Raw genomic sequence first — 24,550 nt, forward strand, 5'->3', positions numbered from 1 at the left:
TTAGGGGCTATATATTTAAACCCGACCAACGAATATTTCTGGCTACGCGTATGCCTTCAAACATAAGTGAAAAATATTCTTGCGTATCTTATTTTATCCTGTCGGGATGGTATATAGAGACTTGCAGTCGTCACTCAGGGTCGCTCGCCACCTCCAATGGCACAAGCATCAGTGCTGCAAAAGTTCAAGTCTGTACATAATAAAACTAAAGTAACCTTAAGTAGCAGTGTTACAACTCACCGCTACCCCATCCCTCAGGAATCCATCCTGGATCCGTCCCTGTGTCGTCTGGAGTCTAAAATATGTCATGTGAAAAGATATGAAAAATGTCATCTTACAGCCTTTTGCGTCGATGGGGGTAGGTCCGTCCTAGTGTGTTAATTGACGAGAGGATGCCAGGGATTTCTCCTCTGAGAAATCTTTATCCCCCTGCAAGAGAAAATTTTCATCCCAGACAGGGATAACTTTTCCCCTATCTTACGTATGTGATGGCTGGGTGCGTATATAAGTGAAATTCATCCACCCTGGGAAAAATATTCATTTCGCACACTGACCCGTCCAGTTATCCAATTTTTATATAACGTAGTGAAGATTTTTTTTTTTTTTTGCGAAATAAAGTGGTGGTGTTTATTTTGCGAAATAAAGTGCTGAGGAATCTACTTACATAGTTGTGCAACTAAGGCGGGGGTTAGGGGGCCTGCTCCCTTCCTAAATTTTTTAGCCCCTCAAACCACAATGCATCCGTATGACATTGATACGGAGACCTAGAATTGTTACGATTGCCTCCCTAGCATATTTATGCTCCCAAACTTCAGTGGCTGGTTGCGAGCCTAGTCAACAAGGCTTTCACAGGTATTACATAATTTAAACAAATTTGTATAATGCAAAAATAATTTACTACTAAATCATGCTCAATTTTAAAATAAGTCAAAATCATTTAGTTACAAGAACATAAAATGTTGCGTGAGCCGTTACCCAGCTTTATCAAACTTGGTTCTCTTCTGTTCGAACTCACAATGAAAGTTTGCACAAGATATTTCACACGAATTTGATCGAGGGTGTACTTATGCACATGATACAATCTCACAGCGTTCAGGCGCCTTGCAAAATTCATTTATTAGAAAAAAATCTAAAATTAGGAAATGCTAGTGTGAACATTACATGGATCTATATTTGTTTTACCTTCTCCACTTCCAGGAAAAGGGAGATATAGACATTACACATGGGTATACAGTAATTTATAAAATATTGTTTTGTCACCGGATATATGTGCATGAAAAATTAAAAAAGTTCTAGGTCTAGATAGTATTGAAGTGGCCATGTGGACAGGCAACAAAGAACGAAAGTGATTTGTAAAAAAACATGGCCCAGGAATTTTGTCCACATGCCATTTCACTTGATCATATTTCCCTCAGAAATTATTCATGTAAATATCTTTTAAATATTTCTAAGGAGAGGGTTTTGACCTTGCTTTCAAAGGATAATTTTGTCCTAGATTGATTCCAACAATATTTTTTCTATAATCTTTCCCAAAGATCATAAACTGACATCTATACTATGTTATTTTGCGGAAATGGTAAGCTGACAAATGACAACTACCCTTCCAGGAATTCGCAGAATGAAAAGAAAAAAAAAGAGGGAGACAGATGAGAAAAAGGTTTTGGTTGTACCGCTGTTTATGAGTCACCTGATTGGAACAACTTGAGCGTGGCAGAGAACTAAACTCGCCGCTCGACTCGGGCGGAAAGGAAAAAGTATACCGTCGCAGGGAATTCAGGTCTTACTGTTGCCATGTTTTCAACGTTAAAGATAGAAGTTTCATTAATGTGTTTTTTTCAAAATCTAAAACAGACAAGGCATAGATATGTGTCTCCTCTAGGTTTCTTCAAATTTTGACGTTTGTAACTTTAATAATAAAGAAGAAAATAGTGAAAAACTTTGCTATGCTTTTTAAATGGACTAACTTTCAAGGTTGCTAGGGGTACCAGATCACCTTAATCAGAGAAGATAACAGAAAATCAGTGGGAAATTTGATTAGGCTGCAAATGAGCTTTGTGTTACACAAACGCAGTGTGCGTGGATTTTCTCGAGCTTATCTAATTTCTTCCCACTTCGTCATACCACCATTATAATTCATTTCATAATCACCGTCTGCCTTAAACTAGGTGCATAATCGTGGAATGTTGAACTTGAGAAAATAAATAAATAAAATCGTATTTATATTAAGAGAAGGGCGTATTCATTTTGTCGTTTTTATTTTTTTAAACAATTTTCAAATTTACTCTTTTTCCTTTCTTACAAAAGACTTCCTTTCTTGCAGTCGTCACTCAGGGTCGCTCGCCACCTCCAATGGCACAAGCACCAGTGCTGCAAAAGTTCAAGTCTGTACATAATAAAACTAAAGTAACCTTAAGTAGCAGTGTTACAACTCACCGCTACCCCATCCCTCAGGAATCCATCCTGGATCCGTCCCTGTGTCGTCTGGAGTCTAAAATATGTCATGTGAAAAGATATGAAAAATGTCATCTTACAGCCTTTTGCGTCGATGGGGGTAGGTCCGTCCTAGTGTGTTAATTGACGAGAGGACGCCAGGGATTTCTCCTCTGAGAAATCTTTATCCCCCTGCAAGAGAAAATTTTCATCCCAGACAGGGATAACTTTTCCCCTATCTTACGTATGTGATGGCTGGGTGCGTATATAAGTGAAATTCATCCACCCTGGGAAAAATATTCATTTCGCACACTGACCCGTCCAGTTATCCAATTTTTATATAACGTAGTGAAGATTTTTTTTTTTTTTGCGAAATAAAGTGGTGGTGTTTATTTTGCGAAATAAAGTGCTGAGGAATCTACTTACATAGTTGTGCAACTAAGGCGGGGGTTAGGGGGCCTGCTCCCTTCCTAAATTTTTTAGCCCCTCAAACCACAATGCATCCGTATGACATTGATACGGAGACCTAGAATTGTTACGATTGCCTCCCTAGCATATTTATGCTCCCAAACTTCAGTGGCTGGTTGCGAGCCTAGTCAACAAGGCTTTCACAGGTATTACATAATTTAAACAAATTTGTATAATGCAAAAATAATTTACTACTAAATCATGCTCAATTTTAAAATAAGTCAAAATCATTTAGTTACAAGAACATAAAATGTTGCGTGAGCCGTTACCCAGCTTTATCAAACTTGGTTCTCTTCTGTTCGAACTCACAATGAAAGTTTGCACAAGATATTTCACACGAATTTGATCGAGGGTGTACTTATGCACATGATACAATCTCACAGCGTTCAGGCGCCTTGCAAAATTCATTTATTAGAAAAAAATCTAAAATTAGGAAATGCTAGTGTGAACATTACATGGATCTATATTTGTTTTACCTTCTCCACTTCCAGGAAAAGGGAGATATAGACATTACACATGGGTATACAGTAATTTATAAAATATTGTTTTGTCACCGGATATATGTGCATGAAAAATTAAAAAAGTTCTAGGTCTAGATAGTATTGAAGTGGCCATGTGGACAGGCAACAAAGAACGAAAGTGATTTGTAAAAAAACATGGCCCAGGAATTTTGTCCACATGCCATTTCACTTGATCATATTTCCCTCAGAAATTATTCATGTAAATATCTTTTAAATATTTCTAAGGAGAGGGTTTTGACCTTGCTTTCAAAGGATAATTTTGTCCTAGATTGATTCCAACAATATTTTTTCTATAATCTTTCCCAAAGATCATAAACTGACATCTATACCTATGTTATTTTGCGGAAATGGTAAGCTGACAAATGACAACTACCCTTCCAGGAATTCGCAGAATGAAAAGAAAAAAAAAAGAGGGAGACAGATGAGAAAAAGGTTTTGGTTGTACCGCTGTTTATGAGTCACCTGATTGGAACAACTTGAGCGTGGCAGAGAACTAAACTCGCCGCTCGACTCGGGCGGAAAGGAAAAAGTATACCGTCGCAGGGAATTCAGGTCTTACTGTTGCCATGTTTTCAACGTTAAAGATAGAAGTTTCATTAATGTGTTTTTTTCAAAATCTAAAACAGACAAGGCATAGATATGTGTCTCCTCTAGGTTTCTTCAAATTTTGACGTTTGTAACTTTAATAATAAAGAAGAAAATAGTGAAAAACTTTGCTATGCTTTTTAAATGGACTAACTTTCAAGGTTGCTAGGGGTACCAGATCACCTTAATCAGAGAAGATAACAGAAAATCAGTGGGAAATTTGATTAGGCTGCAAATGAGCTTTGTGTTACACAAACGCAGTGTGCGTGGATTTTCTCGAGCTTATCTAATTTCTTCCCACTTCGTCATACCACCATTATAATTCATTTCATAATCACCGTCTGCCTTAAACTAGGTGCATAATCGTGGAATGTTGAACTTGAGAAAATAAATAAATAAAATCGTATTTATATTAAGAGAAGGGCGTATTCATTTTGTCGTTTTTATTTTTTTAAACAATTTTCAAATTTACTCTTTTTCCTTTCTTACAAAAGACTTCCTTTCTTGCAGTCGTCACTCAGGGTCGCTCGCCACCTCCAATGGCACAAGCACCAGTGCTGCAAAAGTTCAAGTCTGTACATAATAAAACTAAAGTAACCTTAAGTAGCAGTGTTACAACTCACCGCTACCCCATCCCTCAGGAATCCATCCTGGATCCGTCCCTGTGTCGTCTGGAGTCTAAAATATGTCATGTGAAAAGATATGAAAAATGTCATCTTACAGCCTTTTGCGTCGATGGGGGTAGGTCCGTCCTAGTGTGTTAATTGACGAGAGGATGCCAGGGATTTCTCCTCTGAGAAATCTTTATCCCCCTGCAAGAGAAAATTTTCATCCCAGACAGGGATAACTTTTCCCCTATCTTACGTATGTGATGGCTGGGTGCGTATATAAGTGAAATTCATCCACCCTGGGAAAAATATTCATTTCGCACACTGACCCGTCCAGTTATCCAATTTTTATATAACGTAGTGAAGATTTTTTTTTTTTTTTTTTGCGAAATAAAGTGGTGGTGTTTATTTTGCGAAATAAAGTGCTGAGGAATCTACTTACATAGTTGTGCAACTAAGGCGGGGGTTAGGGGGCCTGCTCCCTTCCTAAATTTTTTAGCCCCTCAAACCACAATGCATCCGTATGACATTGATACGGAGACCTAGAATTGTTACGATTGCCTCCCTAGCATATTTATGCTCCCAAACTTCAGTGGCTGGTTGCGAGCCTAGTCAACAAGGCTTTCACAGGTATTACATAATTTAAACAAATTTGTATAATGCAAAAATAATTTACTACTAAATCATGCTCAATTTTAAAATAAGTCAAAATCATTTAGTTACAAGAACATAAAATGTTGCGTGAGCCGTTACCCAGCTTTATCAAACTTGGTTCTCTTCTGTTCGAACTCACAATGAAAGTTTGCACAAGATATTTCACACGAATTTGATCGAGGGTGTACTTATGCACATGATACAATCTCACAGCGTTCAGGCGCCTTGCAAAATTCATTTATTAGAAAAAAATCTAAAATTAGGAAATGCTAGTGTGAACATTACATGGATCTATATTTGTTTTACCTTCTCCACTTCCAGGAAAAGGGAGATATAGACATTACACATGGGTATACAGTAATTTATAAAATATTGTTTTGTCACCGGATATATGTGCATGAAAAATTAAAAAAGTTCTAGGTCTAGATAGTATTGAAGTGGCCATGTGGACAGGCAACAAAGAACGAAAGTGATTTGTAAAAAAACATGGCCCAGGAATTTTGTCCACATGCCATTTCACTTGATCATATTTCCCTCAGAAATTATTCATGTAAATATCTTTTAAATATTTCTAAGGAGAGGGTTTTGACCTTGCTTTCAAAGGATAATTTTGTCCTAGATTGATTCCAACAATATTTTTTCTATAATCTTTCCCAAAGATCATAAACTGACATCTATACTATGTTATTTTGCGGAAATGGTAAGCTGACAAATGACAACTACCCTTCCAGGAATTCGCAGAATGAAAAGAAAAAAAAAGAGGGAGACAGATGAGAAAAAGGTTTTGGTTGTACCGCTGTTTATGAGTCACCTGATTGGAACAACTTGAGCGTGGCAGAGAACTAAACTCGCCGCTCGACTCGGGCGGAAAGGAAAAAGTATACCGTCGCAGGGAATTCAGGTCTTACTGTTGCCATGTTTTCAACGTTAAAGATAGAAGTTTCATTAATGTGTTTTTTTCAAAATCTAAAACAGACAAGGCATAGATATGTGTCTCCTCTAGGTTTCTTCAAATTTTGACGTTTGTAACTTTAATAATAAAGAAGAAAATAGTGAAAAACTTTGCTATGCTTTTTAAATGGACTAACTTTCAAGGTTGCTAGGGGTACCAGATCACCTTAATCAGAGAAGATAACAGAAAATCAGTGGGAAATTTGATTAGGCTGCAAATGAGCTTTGTGTTACACAAACGCAGTGTGCGTGGATTTTCTCGAGCTTATCTAATTTCTTCCCACTTCGTCATACCACCATTATAATTCATTTCATAATCACCGTCTGCCTTAAACTAGGTGCATAATCGTGGAATGTTGAACTTGAGAAAATAAATAAATAAAATCGTATTTATATTAAGAGAAGGGCGTATTCATTTTGTCGTTTTTATTTTTTTAAACAATTTTCAAATTTACTCTTTTTCCTTTCTTACAAAAGACTCTATCAGAATTTAGAGATCAAAGCGTTATATGACTTTGCAAATATTATGAATCAAGGGAGCACTCATGGCACTGTTTATCTTCTCAAGCGACTTGGTGTTTCCGATTAGTAATAGGGATGCTCCACCTTTAACTCTTTTAACCCTTTCACTACCAAGTTTTTTCGGAGTGAGAAACATTAATATATGGTTACTTTAAGTTCTTTTCAAAGGTATATATATATATGTATATGTATATAACATTTTCCGCCGTTCCCTTTTTCGACGTGGAAAGGGTGAGACATATGTATCCCATTGATATTTTTACGTGGGACCTATATGTCCCAGTGGTAGTGACATGAATGATCATCTTGTATTTTCAATTATGATACGTATATTCTCAGAGAAACAGTTGGGTTGTATTTATGATTACAAATATTTTACATTTCGGCATCCTTTTCCAAATGACAGTACATACAACTACTGCTTTATCACTAGCACCCTGTTCTTCACTTTTATCTGTTTCATTATCACCACGTTCACTTCCACTACTTTCTATTTGATGGTGTTCATAAGAATTCTGTAAACCATAAGCAGGCTTCTCTTTACCAGTGGAACATCGATTCATAGCAATAACATGCGGTAAATTACCACGGGTCCTCTGAGAATGTATCTTGGGACACATATGTCCCAGTGGTAGTGAAAGGGTTAAACTCCATAGATGCTTTTTTTGACTAAATTACTAGATCGCTTTCTTCAATTTTGATATGCAAATATAGAGATGATGTCGTCAATTACACAGGCTAGTCGGAAACAAAACCAAAAAATCCATAAACACATTAAGAGTCTAGACACAACCATGTTCTTTCATTCGACCTGCATCCAATGTTTCGTTCAATAGTTATGACCATTTGTATATCGTTACAAACAATTTTCGTTAAGCCATAATTCGAAATAACGTATTTTTGCATCCACATTAGTCTATGATGTTTTCATGTGAGATTCATTTCTCTAAGATTTGATGGTTTTTTTTCGAATACCCAGTATGATTGCTGGATGATTATCTTCTTTAAAAATCTTTCTTACCTTATTATTAGAGCAACCCACATTATTTTTGTTTAATTATGCTTTATTTTTTCCAAATTATGCTTTATTGTCAATTTCAATCATTGTTTTACATTAATCGTGTATAATGTTGAATATTTACTATACATTAAATATTCTAAATATCTTGATCTATTTATTAATATTTTATGCAACCAGTTTCTTTCATTTTGTTTTACTTGTGTGCGTCTTAGAGGTGCATATATACAGAAAGGGAAAGTAAAAGATGCCACCAAAAATACAGAAAGTACTCAAGTTCAAGAGGTACACATAACAATATAATGTGGAATTCTTGTGCACTTTTGATACGTTTCGAATTATCTTACATAACTGCACTGTTACACTTAGAAGAAAACTATTGTTTAATCATTGTTGGCGGAAAGTTTTATTCTTCTTTTCCGTGTTTCTTTTTTCCACTCTAAAGGATTACACCGAAAAGTTTATACAAATAAAAATAAGTTTTCCATTGTTGCATTGTTGCGTTCTCAAAGATTTTGCATTGTTAATGTTGGTTTTAAAATATATTAATACAGTATGTTAAACTTGGAGTTAAACAGAATTTTCCCAGAATTGTGCTAATATAATTTTAAATTATACTTTATGCTTTATTTTCTAAAATTATGCTTTACTAGCAGCGTTCACCCCGCTTCGCTGCGGTCACCCCGGAACGCAATAAACTTTGTTACTTAGATAATTTTTACTTTTTCGCTTTCAAGTGATATGATAAAAACCATAGAAGATTGCAGTAAATGTTAACATTATATCGCCTGTCATTTATGTTAACCCGCCCCGCTTCGCTGCAGTCACCCCGGAACGCAATAAACTTTGTTACTTAGATAATTTTTACTTTTTCGCTTTCAAGTGATATGATAAAAACCATAGTAGATTGCAGTAAATGTTAACATTATATCGCCTGTCATTTATGTTAACCCGCCGAGTGACACGGTCATGCGGGTTGCATATAAATACGTTTATTTTTACCTATGATGAACTTAACAAAGGATTTGTACGTTATGGACACTTGAATGGTCAATTATCTCAAGACACTGGTAATTAAAAATTAAAGTGATATGATAAAAACCATCTAGGGTCCAAATCATAATAACCCCCCAAAAATAAAAGAAATTGGTTCAGCCGTATTAGCGTGATGAGGGAACAAAGGATTTGTACGTTCTCTTTTATATATATAGATTATGCTTTTAAGATTAGTTTGTTCTGGACCCTTAGACAACCACAACTATGTTCAAGGTACCAGCCATATGTGTAAATTGCTATTATGCTTTTTATGCTTTTGGGTTGCCCTACTTATTTATTCTTTGCAGTACTGTGAAAATCTACTGTAGTTTTACAATTTCATCTGGGCATAAGTAAGAAATGAATACATTACTTAGAGATAAAATTACTTCCCGTTTGACATAATATTCCCATACACTAGAGATAAGGCGAAGCTAACCATTCAAAATTGACTAACGTTATAAACAATTAAAAATACATTACTCAAAATCAACATACAGATTTTGTACTCTTACAGGTATATTTTTCAAAGTTAAGAAATTCTGTGGTTTTTATAAGCTATCTGCATTTCTATGACCATGCTGTTTATCATATTGCAATCATCATAGTAATAGAATTTCAAATATAAAACTTACCAAAATTAAACACAAGTCTAATTCCATCTTTTTGACTTTCAAAACCTCTTTCCCGAAAGCGAATAACCATCATAAAAGTTTGACCTCTTCTGAGGATGGTGGTTGGTGGACTTCTTTGCACCAGTTCGAATCTATCGGTGTGATGCTCTTTGGCATTCATTCGAGCGTACATATCCACTATTTCAATTTCCAATGTGTCTTTATCTACGACGCCCACTGAAAATAATAAAATAAAACCATTGAACATTTGAATTCAATTACGGACTTTAGGTACAATTTCAGCAAAGGAAATCGAAGATAATGGTTGAATTTGTCCATATAAAAATAAAAGTGAAAGCAAGTAAATGAGATACATAGCGATTTTTCGTACGTATATTACTATTACTTGTTGTTTAATATAATTCTTATCATTTCTCAACAATAGTGCCGTTTTTTTTTTCAATATTGCACTTAATTAGTGTTGTCCAGCGTATTAATTTTTCCTGATGGTAAGAATTGGAACTAATTTTGTTTATCACATCAATCGCTTGTGCAAGTTCCCAAATATATTTCTACTAAGTTTAGTTCAATTCCGTCCACTGATTATGTGTCCAAAGTTTTCTGAATAGCGATACTTTTATTATGATAACCTAGTAATATACCTTCACGTGTGCAGCCCAAGAATAAACATTTTAAGTCAGTCGTTTCCAATCTGAGGGATCTGAGAAACGTACAAGAGGGGCGCAAGTTACTAACAGAAATTAATTGCCAATATTAAGATTGATGTAACAGAGGTATTAAGTTAAACACTGTGTAAACACAAAGTAACTATTGAGTAAGCACTGTAATTTCAATAAGAACAAGCAGAGGCGGTACGCTTTATTATGATTTGGCTCAACATACCTGTTATTTAAATATTGTCTTGATTACAGAAAAACCAGAGGCGGTATGGCATACCACCGCATACCGTCTCACTTCGACCACTGACTAAACACCAAATATCAAACAGTGACGTAAAACTCAAAGATTTCATTTCAAATATCAAGCAATTTAACTGAAAGTCGTCTGATGGCCATTCCTTTCTAATACTTTCGAGTTAGAAAAATAATTATTATCTTTTCGGTCGAGTTACCATTTATGTTCATTTTTAACAAGATAATAATAATAATAATCTCCTTACATGCCCGAGAGTGTCCAAGCCCATCTTCAGTATAAACTTCATTGTCTTCTTCTCGCCCATCGAAATAATCTTCTCTTATTCGATGAACCATTGAACTGAAGTAATCCCTATACCTCGACATCTTTCACCACTACTGGAAGGAAGAATAAAAAGAAAAAAATCAATGAGTATTGTTTACTGTATAATAATTAATTTGATTTGATTTTAGTTTCTATTTATTACTATCAATAGGAATTTGAACGATATAAAATAATAAGACAGAATATTAATTACACTCACATGAAAGTGTAATAAAGCAATGAATATAATTTATTTGTTCCTGATGCTTTCAAATGAAAAATAACCTTTCATACCACTGCACAGTGGTCCAGACACCCTGCTAATTTGGCCAAAATCTCAAAATTCGAAATTATCACAAATATGAAAGACCTTACACATTTAATAAGGAAAGATGTAAGTTTTTTGTAGATTTTCGTGTAGCTCCTAAGGGTTGGGTCTACAGTTAGTACCAATATGAAAGATTAATGTCGGTGCAAGAAGGCCATGTATCTACCCCGGTAGCAGAAGCAAAGTACATGATGTGAAAACAAAATAATGTTCCGTTGTTAGGCGTCAACAATGATTGTGCAGAACATTGTTATACATTCGTCGTTCACGACACATACATAGAACTCTAATATACTTTCATGTACCAGTCAATGTGTGAATAAATAAAATTAGATCGAAAACCAAAATTGGTGTACCTGATATTGAATTTCATGTAGAGTTTTATTTTGAGTCCAGCAGCGTCCAGTTCTACTTTGCACTGGAAGTGATAGTAGAGATGTTATCTGTTAGAAAAAAAAAAGACCGACTGTTGCCCGTTTTTGCCCGATCTGGTTTGAAAGGCATATTTGTATGTGAGTAGAGTAATATTTTTGAGAGTAGTATTTAGGCTAATGACTGGTCTTCCTTGTCATTCTCGAAATATCATAGAAAACAACGCGAAGGAAGCTTCTACAAGTTTTGCGGAATGTAGAAGGAAACAACGACACCAAAAGGCAACATCGGATTTCTTTCTTTGAGAAAGAATCGTCCACCGAATTGACTAGTACAATTCATTTTACTAGTCAAATCGTACGAGATCGGGCAAAAACGGGCAACAATCGGTCTTTTTCTCTAACAAACAACATCTTCTACTATCACTTCCAGCGCAAAGTAAAACTGGACGCTGCTGGACTCAAAATAAAACTTTACATGAAATTCAATATCAGGTATACCAATTTTGGTTTTTGATCTAATTTTATTTATTCACACATTGACTGGTACATGAAAGTACAGGGTGTCCGAGAAGTCCTTCCCTGATTACAGAAATTGATAACTCAGGCTAGAAATAAGATAGAAATATGAAACTGGTGTTGAATTGTTTACAAACTATACAAGTTTTGGTCACATCAGTACACTTCCACATGAGCACCCATGGTAGCACGTAGCACATCTAGGCGATATTCAATTTCCATCCACACATTAGCCAACATCACTGGAGGGATCGATGCAACGACTGCGGTTATTCGTTGCTGCAGGGTTTCAAGATCTGGTACACGTGTTCGGTAGACCTCATCCTTGACATAATTCCATAAAAAGAAGTCTAATGGGGTTATGTCAGGAGAGCGTGAAGGCCAAGCTGTTGGTCCATCACGACCAATCCATCGCCCAGGAAATGTCCTATCGAGATAGGCACGGACGTCCAATAAGGTGGTGCACCGTCTTGCTGAAAAACGACATCGGGGCGATACTGAAGCAGCTGAGGAACAGCATACAGCTGCAACATATCCAGGTACACTGCAGATGTGATGGTATCCTCAGCGAAGAAGAATGGCCCGATAATTCGATCGTGCAATAACGCGCACCAAACATTCACCTTTGGACTGTCTCTGGTGAACTCCCTGACCTCCCTGGGGGGTTCTGAACCCCAAATACGTACATTATGGCGATTCACTACTCCACTGACAAAGAATGTCGCTTCGTCGGAAAAGGCAATTCGTCTGAGATAACCATTATCGTCCTCAATACGTGATAGCATTTCGACCGCAAAGTCATATCGACATGTACCGTCGTCGGGCAACAAGGCCTGAACGAGTTGCACTTTGTAAGCACGAAACAATAAACGTTTGTGTAAAATGTCATGGATAGAGCTTTTTGGCATCTGTAATTCATGTGAGGCTCTGCGCACCGATTTCTCAGGACTTCTCAGAAAAGACTGCCGCACAGCCTCCACCGTGTCTGCTGAGGTTCTTGGTCGACCAGACCTCGGAAGGTCAGCAACCGACCCTGTGTTCTTGAACTTCTCATACCAGGCTTTAATGCTCTTGACATCAGGTGGAGTCCTCCCAAATGTTGTCTGGAACTGTCTCTGCACCGTGGTTGGTGATCGTGTCTCATGGTACCACAGGACACACTGTGCCTTCTCCTGGTTGGTTGGCATGGCTTCTTGGGCTTCTTACTTACGTACTACAAACCTAAAACAAAAAAATTGAGACTTGGTAAAACAAACAAACCTAACACAGACAAAAACTTTTATAGTTTGTAAACAATTCAACACCAGTTTCATATTTCTATCTTATTTCTAGCCTGAGTTATCAATTTCTGTAATCAGGGAAGGACTTCTCGGACACCCTGTATATTAGAGTTCTATGTATGTGTCGTGAACGATGGATGTATAACAATGTTCTGCACAATCATTGTTGACGCCTAACAACGAAACATTATTTTGTTTTCACATCATGAACTTTGCTTCTGCTATCGGGGTAGATATATGGCCTTCTTTCACCGACTTTAATCTTTCACATTGGTACTAACTGTAGGCCCAACCCTCAGTAGCTACACTTAAATCTAGAAAAACCTTACATCTTTCCTTATTAAATGTGTAAGGTCTTTCATATTTGTAATAATTTCGAATTTTGATGTTTTGACCTGGTTTGCAGGGTGTCTGGACCACTGTGCAGTGGTGGATCTAGCCCGGGGCCAATGAGTGACAAAATTAATTTAAGCTACTATATATATATATATATATATATAAGTTTCTAGTAAACTCATGATATACCTATGATAGTCTGGGCTCTCTCTGTTTTTACGTTCTAGATCTGCCACTGTTTCATACAATTGCAACTTTTTTCTTTTTATGTGATCTTGCAGGCTATTATTTGAATTTTACAATACATTTTCGTATTTTTCGGAACGCCGCCATATTTAAGTAGTAGTAATAATAATAATAATAATAATAATAATAATAATAATAATAATAATAATAATAATAATAATTATTATTATTATTATTATTATTATTATTATTATTAGTATTATTATTACTATTATTATTATTATAAACAGCTAATATTAGATCCACGAGCAGCTACAGAGAAAGGGACGGTGAATAATGAATATCTGAAATTTACATCATAGACAAAGCCAACATTAACGTTGTTGAATTGATGCGCTACCGTTGTTTTTTTAGCTCATTAATTTATATGAAAACTTATTTTTTGTTTTACTTATAATGAAATGAAATTTTAGCGGTTTTATTTATTTATTTATTTTTTTTTTTAGCAATTCCTATTTCAAATCTACTTGAAACGTCTCTTAGTTCATGAAAATTAATTTTGTTTCGTATAAATTTATTAACTTTAATACATCTCAATATTAAGTTTATATATTATCCACATTTATTTTGAACATGCAAGAGATATTTAACTAGACTAATATATAAAAAGATCAATAAAAATCGCGTATTTAAATTTCCAGTTAACACTTTAACCGAAGAAAACAGAAAATAATTTTCCACATATATCAATGGGCTAAACATTAAAGATGATATAGATATTAAATATCGTTAAGAAACTACCTCTAGGGTAAACAAAATAATTTAAAATGGCACCAAGAAATAGTAGCAGTCGACATAAAATACACATCAGTTCCTACCTAAGGAACCGAAATTGGTACAAGCATTAAGCATTAAAAAGAATACAGCACATAAAGAAATAGTATACTGGAGGTAAAATTCATTACATTGACAATTCTGAAATAAGTCAACGAAGAGTATTGCAAACAGAGACATTTCATTAGTTGAAAGTTGGAAACTTGTATCCAGATACAGAAGGCTTTATGGAAGGAATATAAGAAACAAAATGAACATTAAATGCTACTAAAAACACATTCTGGGAAACAGCAAGGATATTTATAATTTCTTTTTATGAAGCCATTAGATTTATTTATATTTTATACAACAAGCACAATCTTCGAAAGGGTTATATATGACTAACACAAAATGGTGTGGTTGTGGACGGCCAGTAGACACCCCGTAGATAATGGTGGTGCATGGTTCCTTATTTAATTTCAGCGACGTTAGAATGCTATATGAAAATCAAGGGACCCTGAAATCAACTTAAGAATTACTAATAAAATTCCTTCAAGTCTACTTATTACTTTTAGCAAAGATTAGCCTGAACGGACATTCCTGTTCTCCCTAAAGATAAGATTAAATTAAAAAAAAAAAGTGATACAAAGTGCTGGAGGGTCATTAGTCAGGGCTGGAAGACATCCAATGCTAGATAATAAATTATAAAAGTAACCAAGAAAGTTCTCTCGCTTTTTGTGGAGGTCTGTGTTCATCGTGAGTTAAATGCGAATGAAGGTCAGTTGTTAGTGTGGTATATCCAACATACTACCTAGTTGTGGCAATTCAGTTACACAGCGAACTTGCGTAAGAACAGAGTAAACATGGGATCTCCACAGAGAGTCATAAGAGTGTTCAAACTAGGGTCAAACGCCGCTGCAGCGGGGCGGAAGATTTGCCAGGTCTTTGGTGAGGATATCGTGACAGGACAACGCTAAGCCCCACGTGGCTAGGATGACCCGGGACTCCTTTCTACGCCTTGGATAGAAAATACTATTGCATCTGCCATACTCCCCGGACATTGCACCGTCCGATTATCACCTATTCTACTCCTTGAACAGTCATCTTAGAGGATGTCAGTTCAAATCCTTAGTAGAGGTGCAAATTACATTTGATACCTTCTTCGCTTCCCGGCCAGGGGCAGATCCAGGAAGGGGTGCGATGGGATATATATATAACCCATCACAAAGTTTGGAGCCCTTAAAAGTAGCAGTATGACAACCCACGCCCCCTCGCCCCCCGAGAAGTTGGTTCTGGATCCGCCCTTGTTCCCGGCCCACCAAGTTCTACCGTGATGGAATCCATGGCCTTCGAGAACGTTGACAGAAGGTCGTTGAAGCTGATAGGGACTATTTTTGATCTTCCCGGTACGTCTTAGGTGACATATTGATGTTCGAAGGTGGTGGGTGAAAATTGACAGAACTTTCTTGGTTATATTTATAAGAAGATGCCAAAAATATACAGAAATAATGCAACATATAAGAGGACGAGCAATAATAGCAGAAGAGGCATAGAAAGGGAGACACAATGAAGAGGAGAAAAATACTACGAAATAGTTATGAAACAATAAACGATATCAGAAAAAGTACTAGCTGGCTATCAAATGGAAATTATATTCTAGAAACAAATTAATACAAACTTCACTCTGACAGAAAAAAAAAAACATTAGCCAACAGAGCAGCATATTATTACAGGCGGGACATCACAATAATAAAGAAAGAATAAATAAAAGGTACGGATCATCGCACTAAAATTTCTCATTCCAATTCTTTTAACTAAATCAGGTGAAACATTTTTATTTGAAATAGGAACAAAATTATAAGACAATTTTGGATAACTTCGTTCGAAGAAACCACAACCACCAGAAATAAACAACTCCTGTGTTTTTTTTTTTCATAAAAATTACTTCAGCCATGTATTAGAGTTATTAAATCATCTAAGAATCTTACCTCGAGGAGTAGCTACTCCTTGTGGATATTTTCGAAGGAAGTAATTTATGTAACATTATAGAATTATGAATGAAATCTTTTTATTTATGAAGCATTGACAAAATAACCCGAGTCGTTCCTGAAAATCTCGTCCAAAGAGAAACTGACCCCAAGAGTAAACTACACCTTGCGACTTTTCCCCCCTAAGAAATGACATATTCTGTATTGTAATGTTATTAGTGAAACATTTATTTATGAAATATTAACAAAATATATATAATATACAAAATATAAAATCCCATCAAGAGCATTTTTTTTTTTGAGAAAATTGTTCTAAGGTTCCCACCCTTAAGAATGAACTGCTCTTCATAGATTTTCTCAGGACAAATAATTTATGTTATTGTCAAGCTATTAATGAAATATTTATTTGTGAAACATGAACATCGTATGAGTCCTTTCCCAGAAGATCTCTGAAAAAAGTTCACCCTCAAGAATGAACCACTTCTTGAAGACTTTTTCAGGACAAATAAGTTATATCATATTGTCAAGTTATTAATGAAATATTTATCTATGAACAAATTCGCTTGAGTTGGTTTTGAGAAAATCGTCGGGGAGAATTATTCTCCCCCTCCCCCGCCCAAGAAAAAACTACCTCTTGTAGATTTTTCAGGACAAATAAGTTATGCCACATTATCAGGTTAGTCCTGAAATATACGTTTAAGAGATATGAACAAAATCGCCTGATTTTTTTTTTTTAAAGAAATTATCATGAGAAAACACTCTCAAGAGCAAACTGCTTCTCGTAGAATTTTTCCAGAAAAATAAATTATACCGCAGTAGGGTAAGTAATAGAATATTGATATATGAAATGTAAACAAAATCTTTAGTCGTTTTCGAGAAAATAGAATTTTTTCAACCTTCAGCAAACAACCTTATTTTGGGGGGTAAGAAGAAAATTTGGAAAACTCCCTTAAAGTATCTCATAAAAAAAAAAACTTGTTTAAAGTTTGGTGTGAATACGTTCAACAACATAGTCTGTTAGTAAGTAAACATGTCTACATCGAACATAAACAACAATGGGACTAAAACTCAAGAAAAAAAATATTAAAATTAATATTTTCCCCCTGGACTATTTAGCTCTCAATATATGTTGATTACTATCTGGAGTCATCTGAACGCAAGTTTCGGAAGACTACATTGATTGGAAAACATGGGGAGTCGTTGCAGTCCGAAAAAGTGGAGGAAAATGCTGAAGTATTTCGTATATTTTCATGTAACAAAATGCTTTATTATTATCTTGAGTTTAATATGGTCTTAATGTTTTGGTCTGATGAACCTCGTATAATATTAGGAAAGAGAAAAAATGGGATGTTAAACTTAGATTTCATTTCATTTCATTTCATGTATGAGGGATGATGTCATATGTCGATTACACTATCCGAGGAGATGAAAGCAAGAAAGTGGCCTGGAACTTGTATGTTAGGTACCACCCCGGCATTTGCTTGGTGTGAATGGCGGAAAGCCCTTACTCAGGATGGATTGCCTGAAGAAGCTTTTACACTTTTTCGACGAGTGGTACTTTTAAACATTTAAACATTTTCTGTTTAACATTCTATTTAAACATAAATATAAAAGATAAATAGGAAAACCAGAAATGGATAAAAAAATTGCGATTTTGGCCAATAATTAGTTTTTGGATCTGGGGCCACAAAATTTTTGAACGGCCCCAAAATCAAGTTGTCGTATTTTCTACGGAATAATCACATCATACTGAGTTAACTGATAGTTTGGGTTTGGCTACACTATATATAGTTCTCCAGATACAAGGCCTACAAGAAAATTTTTGATTGAAATATATTGGATCTTTTAATTTTAAAAAATTCTGAATTTAAACATTTAAAATCAGAAATTTAAAAAGTTGAAACTGAAAAATTGCCGAGGATTTCCATTCATTCTACAACTTTTGCATCTCCTTATGTCTTGTTCATTTCAAGGTTAAATATGACCTTGGAATATTCTGAAAACACAAGCTAGCCAGTTCTCGTCCTCGCCATGTAAATGATCGCGTGGATGCATGGATGCATTTCTATGCATCATTCTGTCTGGTGATGCGTATAACAATCGATTAGTTTAAAATTATGATAATTATACCGAATAGTTTTTAAACTATGTCGCAAAAGTGAATAGAGCTGTACTCGATTGCTTGGAGATTAATTAGTACTGAGTATTTTAACAAATATGCTCATATTTTTAATTATTAATTTTGATAGCATTGCTTTTGTTTCATAATATATTTCGTCACATTACTGTATATATATATATATATATATATATATATATATATATATATATATATATATATATATATATATATATATATATTATTTCTTTTTATTTCAATTTAGCACCAAGAGATAGATATATCATTACCTACATCAGTATGTGATTTGTTTGTTGTAAGAACATTGGCTAAATACGTCTCTCTTAAACAGGTATTTGTAACTTTTGAAAGAGATAAGTGTAAATATTTTTTAAAATGTAATTATACCACTTACTATTTATTTTGCCAATTGAACATATTTATCCGAAGCAATCTTATGGTGGACAGGCAATTTTTCAATTTTAATGCACATTGGAGACGTTACAATAACATAGAAAAATCTTAATTTTGAAATAAAAGTCGATTTTTTATTATTTCCACGTCGTTGTTTTAATTTTTTTAACCTGTTAATGTTATCGAATAGGTTACCGACTAAACCATTGACCCTCTCAGTGAGACTAGCGAGTGTGGCAATTTTTGAGTTTCCAGCTCAACTTTTTTTCACAAGTTATTTAGTTTTGAGTATTTTTCTTTTTTGCGTTTTTGTCTCATTGTGCGGATGGATATTCATAAAACACTTTTTTCGATATGTGGAGGCCATGAAACGTGTACATTTCTTTAAATCTCGATTTAAAAAAAATAAAAACAATTTCATCTCCTCTTGTTGCTCGAAAGTAAAAAAAAAAAATAAATAAATAAAAGGTGGGGTGCATCTAATAGATATCACAATGTCAAACAAAACAAATCTGCAGAAAATACCAAAAAAAAAAAAAAGGTTAGAAAACAGGAAAATTAAAAATTCGAAAATAATATCAATAGAACTATCGGATACTGAAGTGATCAAAACTGCTGAGGAACAGCATTTATATTGTTTGAAGGTGGCTCTACAGGGTTCGAATCAATCAACAGAGAGTTGACGCTCTCGAGTCCTAACTTATCCAGCTCGTCAGAGAAGAATTTCTTCCTTGGCAAGGAAAGAATTTATCTCATTTTATATACATCACTGCGTAAAAACAAAAACTTTGGATTCGAACTTTGCGACTTTCCGAGTTCTCTTTAAGCGCTGACAGTAAATGAAAGGGTTGTGGTGTTGCCACGTTTAATCTATTTTGTTAAAACAGAAAATGAGATATATCTGTCACTGCTCGCGATGTAGTGCGTCTGTTTCGCTACACGTCTTTACTACAGGGCAATGCCACGTAACAGCCTAGGTTTCATTCGACTAGCCAACACGCTATCGATTAAGTTCAGATTTTTTTACCTTTTCGAAGTAACTGGAATCGAAGAAAAGTTACAAAAGAGCGTGAACTAGACACATACATCACAATAAGGAACTTGTTGTAAAACCACGGAATACAGGAAGAAACACAGCTAAGAAGCAAAACAAGACTATGCTGGTATGGCCCCATTGCTGCTGTGTCACCTGCTCTGATGTAAAGATAAAAAAAAAAAAATAAATAAATAATAAAGAACCCAGTAGGTGCTATTTTAATGATATTTCTTGTTAAGGCATACTTTATCAAAAGAAATAACATTACCGTTAATTTACGGACATAATAAGAGAACTTAATTTTTTAATCACATTTGAATTAAAAAAAAAAAAAGAGCTGAGCAAACTTACCACTAATGAACGTGCAATGCTAAAAACTGCTAAAATAGCAATTGTTAAACCTATGGAATAAATCACCACCCTCATTCCTCAAACAGAAAGTCGAATTTTCATATCTCAGCGTACAAAATTAATTATTCATGGAAAGGACGACAGGTCTTAATTTTATGCTTATACAGAATCTATTTCTTGAGTTTCCCCACCTTCTGAGATATTGACGGTACATTTAACGAAACTATTAATTTGGATGCTCGTTCGGAGGACTGTATTGTTTTAGTATTTTCGAATTATACATTAAACTAGAATTATGGTAATGTTATCGATTTTATTCAGAATTTAAAATTGTTTAAATTAAACTTTATTTCTAAATATTAGAATTATACTGTACATCATATAATTAAATTTCTACAAAGCAAAAGACATATAAGCAAATCGAAAGAAAGAAGCCATCAAAATCAAACCAATAGAACTTCAGTTTATCTCAGATAAAGAGAAAGAATACTTTCTCTTAACAAGCATATTTCGTACATAATTGTTTAGAATTGGTTACAATAATGGTTTTTCTACGTCTTCATAATCTTTAGTTTTCTTATTGAAGAGTTGGATTTATCAAAATTCTTTTACAGTATTTTACGGACTATAAGATACACTTTTTTCTTCGAAAAATTGCCTCCAAAATTCAGGCGCGTCTTATATTCGAAATTAATAATCTTTCAAGAAATGGGGCATAAGTAACTCTTTCGATGGCAGTGAAGACCATCTTATACATGAAGAAGACAACAATGACGACGAAAAGGAGGAAGAAGAATACATTCGAGGATTTTATTTATTTATTTATGACTTATTTTACGTGGCGAAGTTAAGGCTCTGCAGCCTTCTCCGAACACTTAACCACGTGCATACATTCTTTTCTTTTCTTTTTTTTTTAAAGCACCAAAACATAGAAAATATTAACAATTACAAAAGAAAAGTATTGAACCACATAAAAAGAGTATACTACTTAAGTAAAAAAAAAAAATAAACACTTCAAAACAAAAATTGAAAATAATATACAATAGAGGAAACAAAATAACCTAAATTGCATATTGCATATAGCGGTATTAGAAGTATGAATACATAAGCTGTACAAATTAACATAGGTTACCTATTGGTTGTGTGTTCATACATGGGTTATTAATAATTTGGTGAAACGAAGATACCTCATGTGCTACCAGTATCCTTATCTTTACTTAAGAGAAGGGAATTTACAGATTTTTAAAATTTGGCAATTATGAAAACGTTGTGTATTAATTGAGGTAAACTGTTTATTTTTAAAGGTTTCGGTTTTATAAACTAAGATTTTTTTTAGTCTGGTTTTGCAATCTAATAATAAAAATGTTATTTTAAAAAAAATGCTTAAAAAATAAGGTGCGTCTTATGTCCGTAAAATACGGTATATATTTACCCTGTCCGCATATCCGTCCGTACGCGAGACAAAAATATCAACAATTACTTGATGGATCACCATCAATTTTGACCAGGGTGTAGGTTGTTGTAGAGCAGTGATACCCAACTAGTATGTGTCGCGGAATTTTAAAATTAAAACATGAAGTATTTAATAATTAGTCGAAATCAAATTTGGGACATATTGTATCAGTCAACGCCTTCAAACGACAGCAAGAATTCTCATTATAACATAGAGTCATTACTTCATTGAAACTTATAATCTTACACTACTACAATTTATACTACCGTACTATAATTAAAAAAATACAAGTAAGTGTGTTGGAATGTCGTTGGCGTTGAGTAAAATGTATCGTCAATCAAAAAAGGTTGGAAACCGCTGCTATATAAAGGATCAAAAGTTTGGAACCAAATCCTTGATGGAAGTGACCCATCCACTGGAAATGTAGAAATTAACCATTTTCTGGTCTTAATGTAGATCACTTATGGAGCGAAAAAGGCTATAGAAAGCAATAAACAGTTTGCTGGAGTCCATTAAACGTCCCAAGAATACAATTTATTTCCATCTTTAATTCTCTCCTAAAACCGAAAGTGATAGAAATTACTATAATCTCCCATTTCAATATTGATCTACACAGAGCAAAAATGCTAAGATATAGCCAGAAATAAGTGTTTTTAATTGACTCAGTTTTATTTAAGAGTAGGTACGATTTTCTCTCTAAACTCTCTATTCAGTCTGAAGTGGCAGAAATCAAGCTCTTCCGATTTAAACGTCGATCACTATAACGTATCAACGATAACAGATAGAGGAAAATGATTTTCTAAGCGTCCAATGAATATATTTCAACTCCACTGTAATCTCTCTATTAACACTGGAAGTAAGAGAAATGTACTACTACTCAGGCCGGTAGGCAGCCCAAAAATGTAGGGGAGGGGTCCGGCTGAAGTTAGGGGGGGGGGCCCGATCCAACCATATTATAGTTCATTTGGAAGCCTATCGTGAAAATTTGAGGGGGGCAGCAAAATTTTAGGGGGGCCCGGTCCCTAGACCCCCCTGGATACGGGCCTGCGACTACTTTCGGCTTCAATATTGTGAAAATATCAACTGTAGAAACCAACTCATTCAAGTAGTGTGCACACTGTTACTTGTTTCAAATTTAAGGTCGAACATGTTCATATCAAGAACCTTTAGCTAAGAGTGATGTGTGAAAACTTGCTGAAAGGAGGTTGATTTTGTAATGTTCCATTCTTATGATAGCATTCATTTTATCCTGTACTCGCAGAAAATGTCCAAACGTTTCTATGGACATAGAACTTGATGCAGAGTTCTTTGACTAACGCGTGATGCTAATTTCCGTATTTGAAAACATGTTAGTAAAGTCATCAACGATTTATATCGAAAGAGACCAGCCACAACTTTTCCTCAGGGTTGTCCAAACACACTGGGAGAAATCATGTAAATGAGAATATTTCATTAAATACATCGTAATGTGCCTGATGAATCCAGTGATTTTGTTGTTTATAGAAACTGTTACTGTCGATATTTTAACAATAATAATAAAAGAACACCGTACTTCGTTAAGAGATTGGGTGTTATTTCTATTTTAAATCATATCAGTATAAAAGGATGAGTAATAAGCCTTGCAATATTTCCACAATCCGAACATCAGCGTGTATACAGGGTATTTCAAAACAACACCGACAACGTTTGGGAGGTGATTCCTGACACCAAGATAAGACAAAAAGTATAGATCAACCTGGGTGCACAGATACTTCCTTTCGGAGTTACAGGCTGTCGAAAACATGATAAAAAAACTTTAAAGGTCTATAGCTCCAATGGACCTACCGTAGTCGGGTCACTACTTCACTTAGGAACTAGTATGTACCCTATCGAATTATCCAAGTTTTAGAATTCTGCGGTACTTCCACAACAATTTTTATAGAGGTAATTCGTAAGTACTTCAAGTTATTTGCCCGTAGCAAAACTCCCTCTATGTAAATTGTTGCGTGAGTACCTTAGGATTCTGAAACATGGATTTTTGTATAGCTGACATATTAGTTCCTAAGTGAAGTCTTGAGCTGACTACGGTGGGTCCCATACTTTTGTAGCTGTGGACCTTTGAAGTTCATTTTTTTATGTTTTCAGTAGCCTATAACTCCGAAAGGAAGCATTTGTGCACTCAGATTGGTCTATAACTTTTGTCTTATCTTGGTGTCAGGAATAACCTCCCAAACGTTGTCGCTGTTGGTTTGAAACAACCTGTATACCCCATTATAGTCTGTAAGTACGAGGTCAAAAATGTCGATGATTAGGCGTCTCTCTAGGGTAAAAGATTTTGAGATCATATGACACGTTATTGAGAAAAATCCATCCAACAGCACACGAAGATTGTGAAACTAATTCGGCATATCCTAATGCACTGTAATGCGTCATATTCAGAACTCAGGAAATCATCAGGAGCTGCAGCATTGTGTCCAGGAACGCACCGACGGGGGAAAGGGTCCACTGCCTACGGATCCCCCAAAACTTCCTAACTCAACATACATTTGTACACTTTCTCAATGAAACTATACTGTTTAACAGAGAAATTATTAATATAGCATGAAAATTTGATCTTACACTTCATCTGTACTCTTTCTCTTATATATATATATAAAAAAAAAAAACAATTTAGTTATAGCATTTTTATCTCAAAATATAGGGGGAAGTATTTTACAATTAGTCTACTTATC

At 34.8% G+C, this 24,550-nt stretch overlaps 1 protein-coding gene across 6 annotated transcripts in view; it reads right to left on the bottom strand.

Annotated features, from left to right (window-relative positions):
• The window catches only part of LOC145666666 (hemocyte protein-glutamine gamma-glutamyltransferase-like), a 124,390-nt gene that overhangs the window by 56,970 nt on the left and 42,870 nt on the right, over nucleotides 1-24,550 (bottom strand). For 3 of the 6 annotated variants that reach the window (XM_081734135.1, XM_081734136.1, XM_081734134.1), the window contains exons 2-3: nucleotides 10,587-10,719; nucleotides 9,428-9,643 (exon numbers count right to left, since the gene is read on the bottom strand). In XM_081734135.1, coding sequence (XP_081590261.1) covers nucleotides 9,428-9,643; nucleotides 10,587-10,707 — 337 coding nt within the window. In that variant the 5' untranslated portion in view covers nucleotides 10,708-10,719. Of the gene's footprint in view, nucleotides 1-9,427; nucleotides 9,644-10,586; nucleotides 10,720-20,026; nucleotides 20,048-24,550 lie in introns of those variants that run through there. The other 3 variants (XM_081734137.1, XM_081734138.1, XM_081734139.1) reach the window with 2 other exon arrangements.

Source organism: Thermobia domestica, chromosome 12 (genome assembly GCF_964235325.1).
Source record: "Thermobia domestica chromosome 12, izTheDome1.hap1.1, whole genome shotgun sequence".
In the NCBI taxonomy this organism is placed as follows: Eukaryota; Metazoa; Arthropoda; class Insecta; order Zygentoma; family Lepismatidae; genus Thermobia; species Thermobia domestica.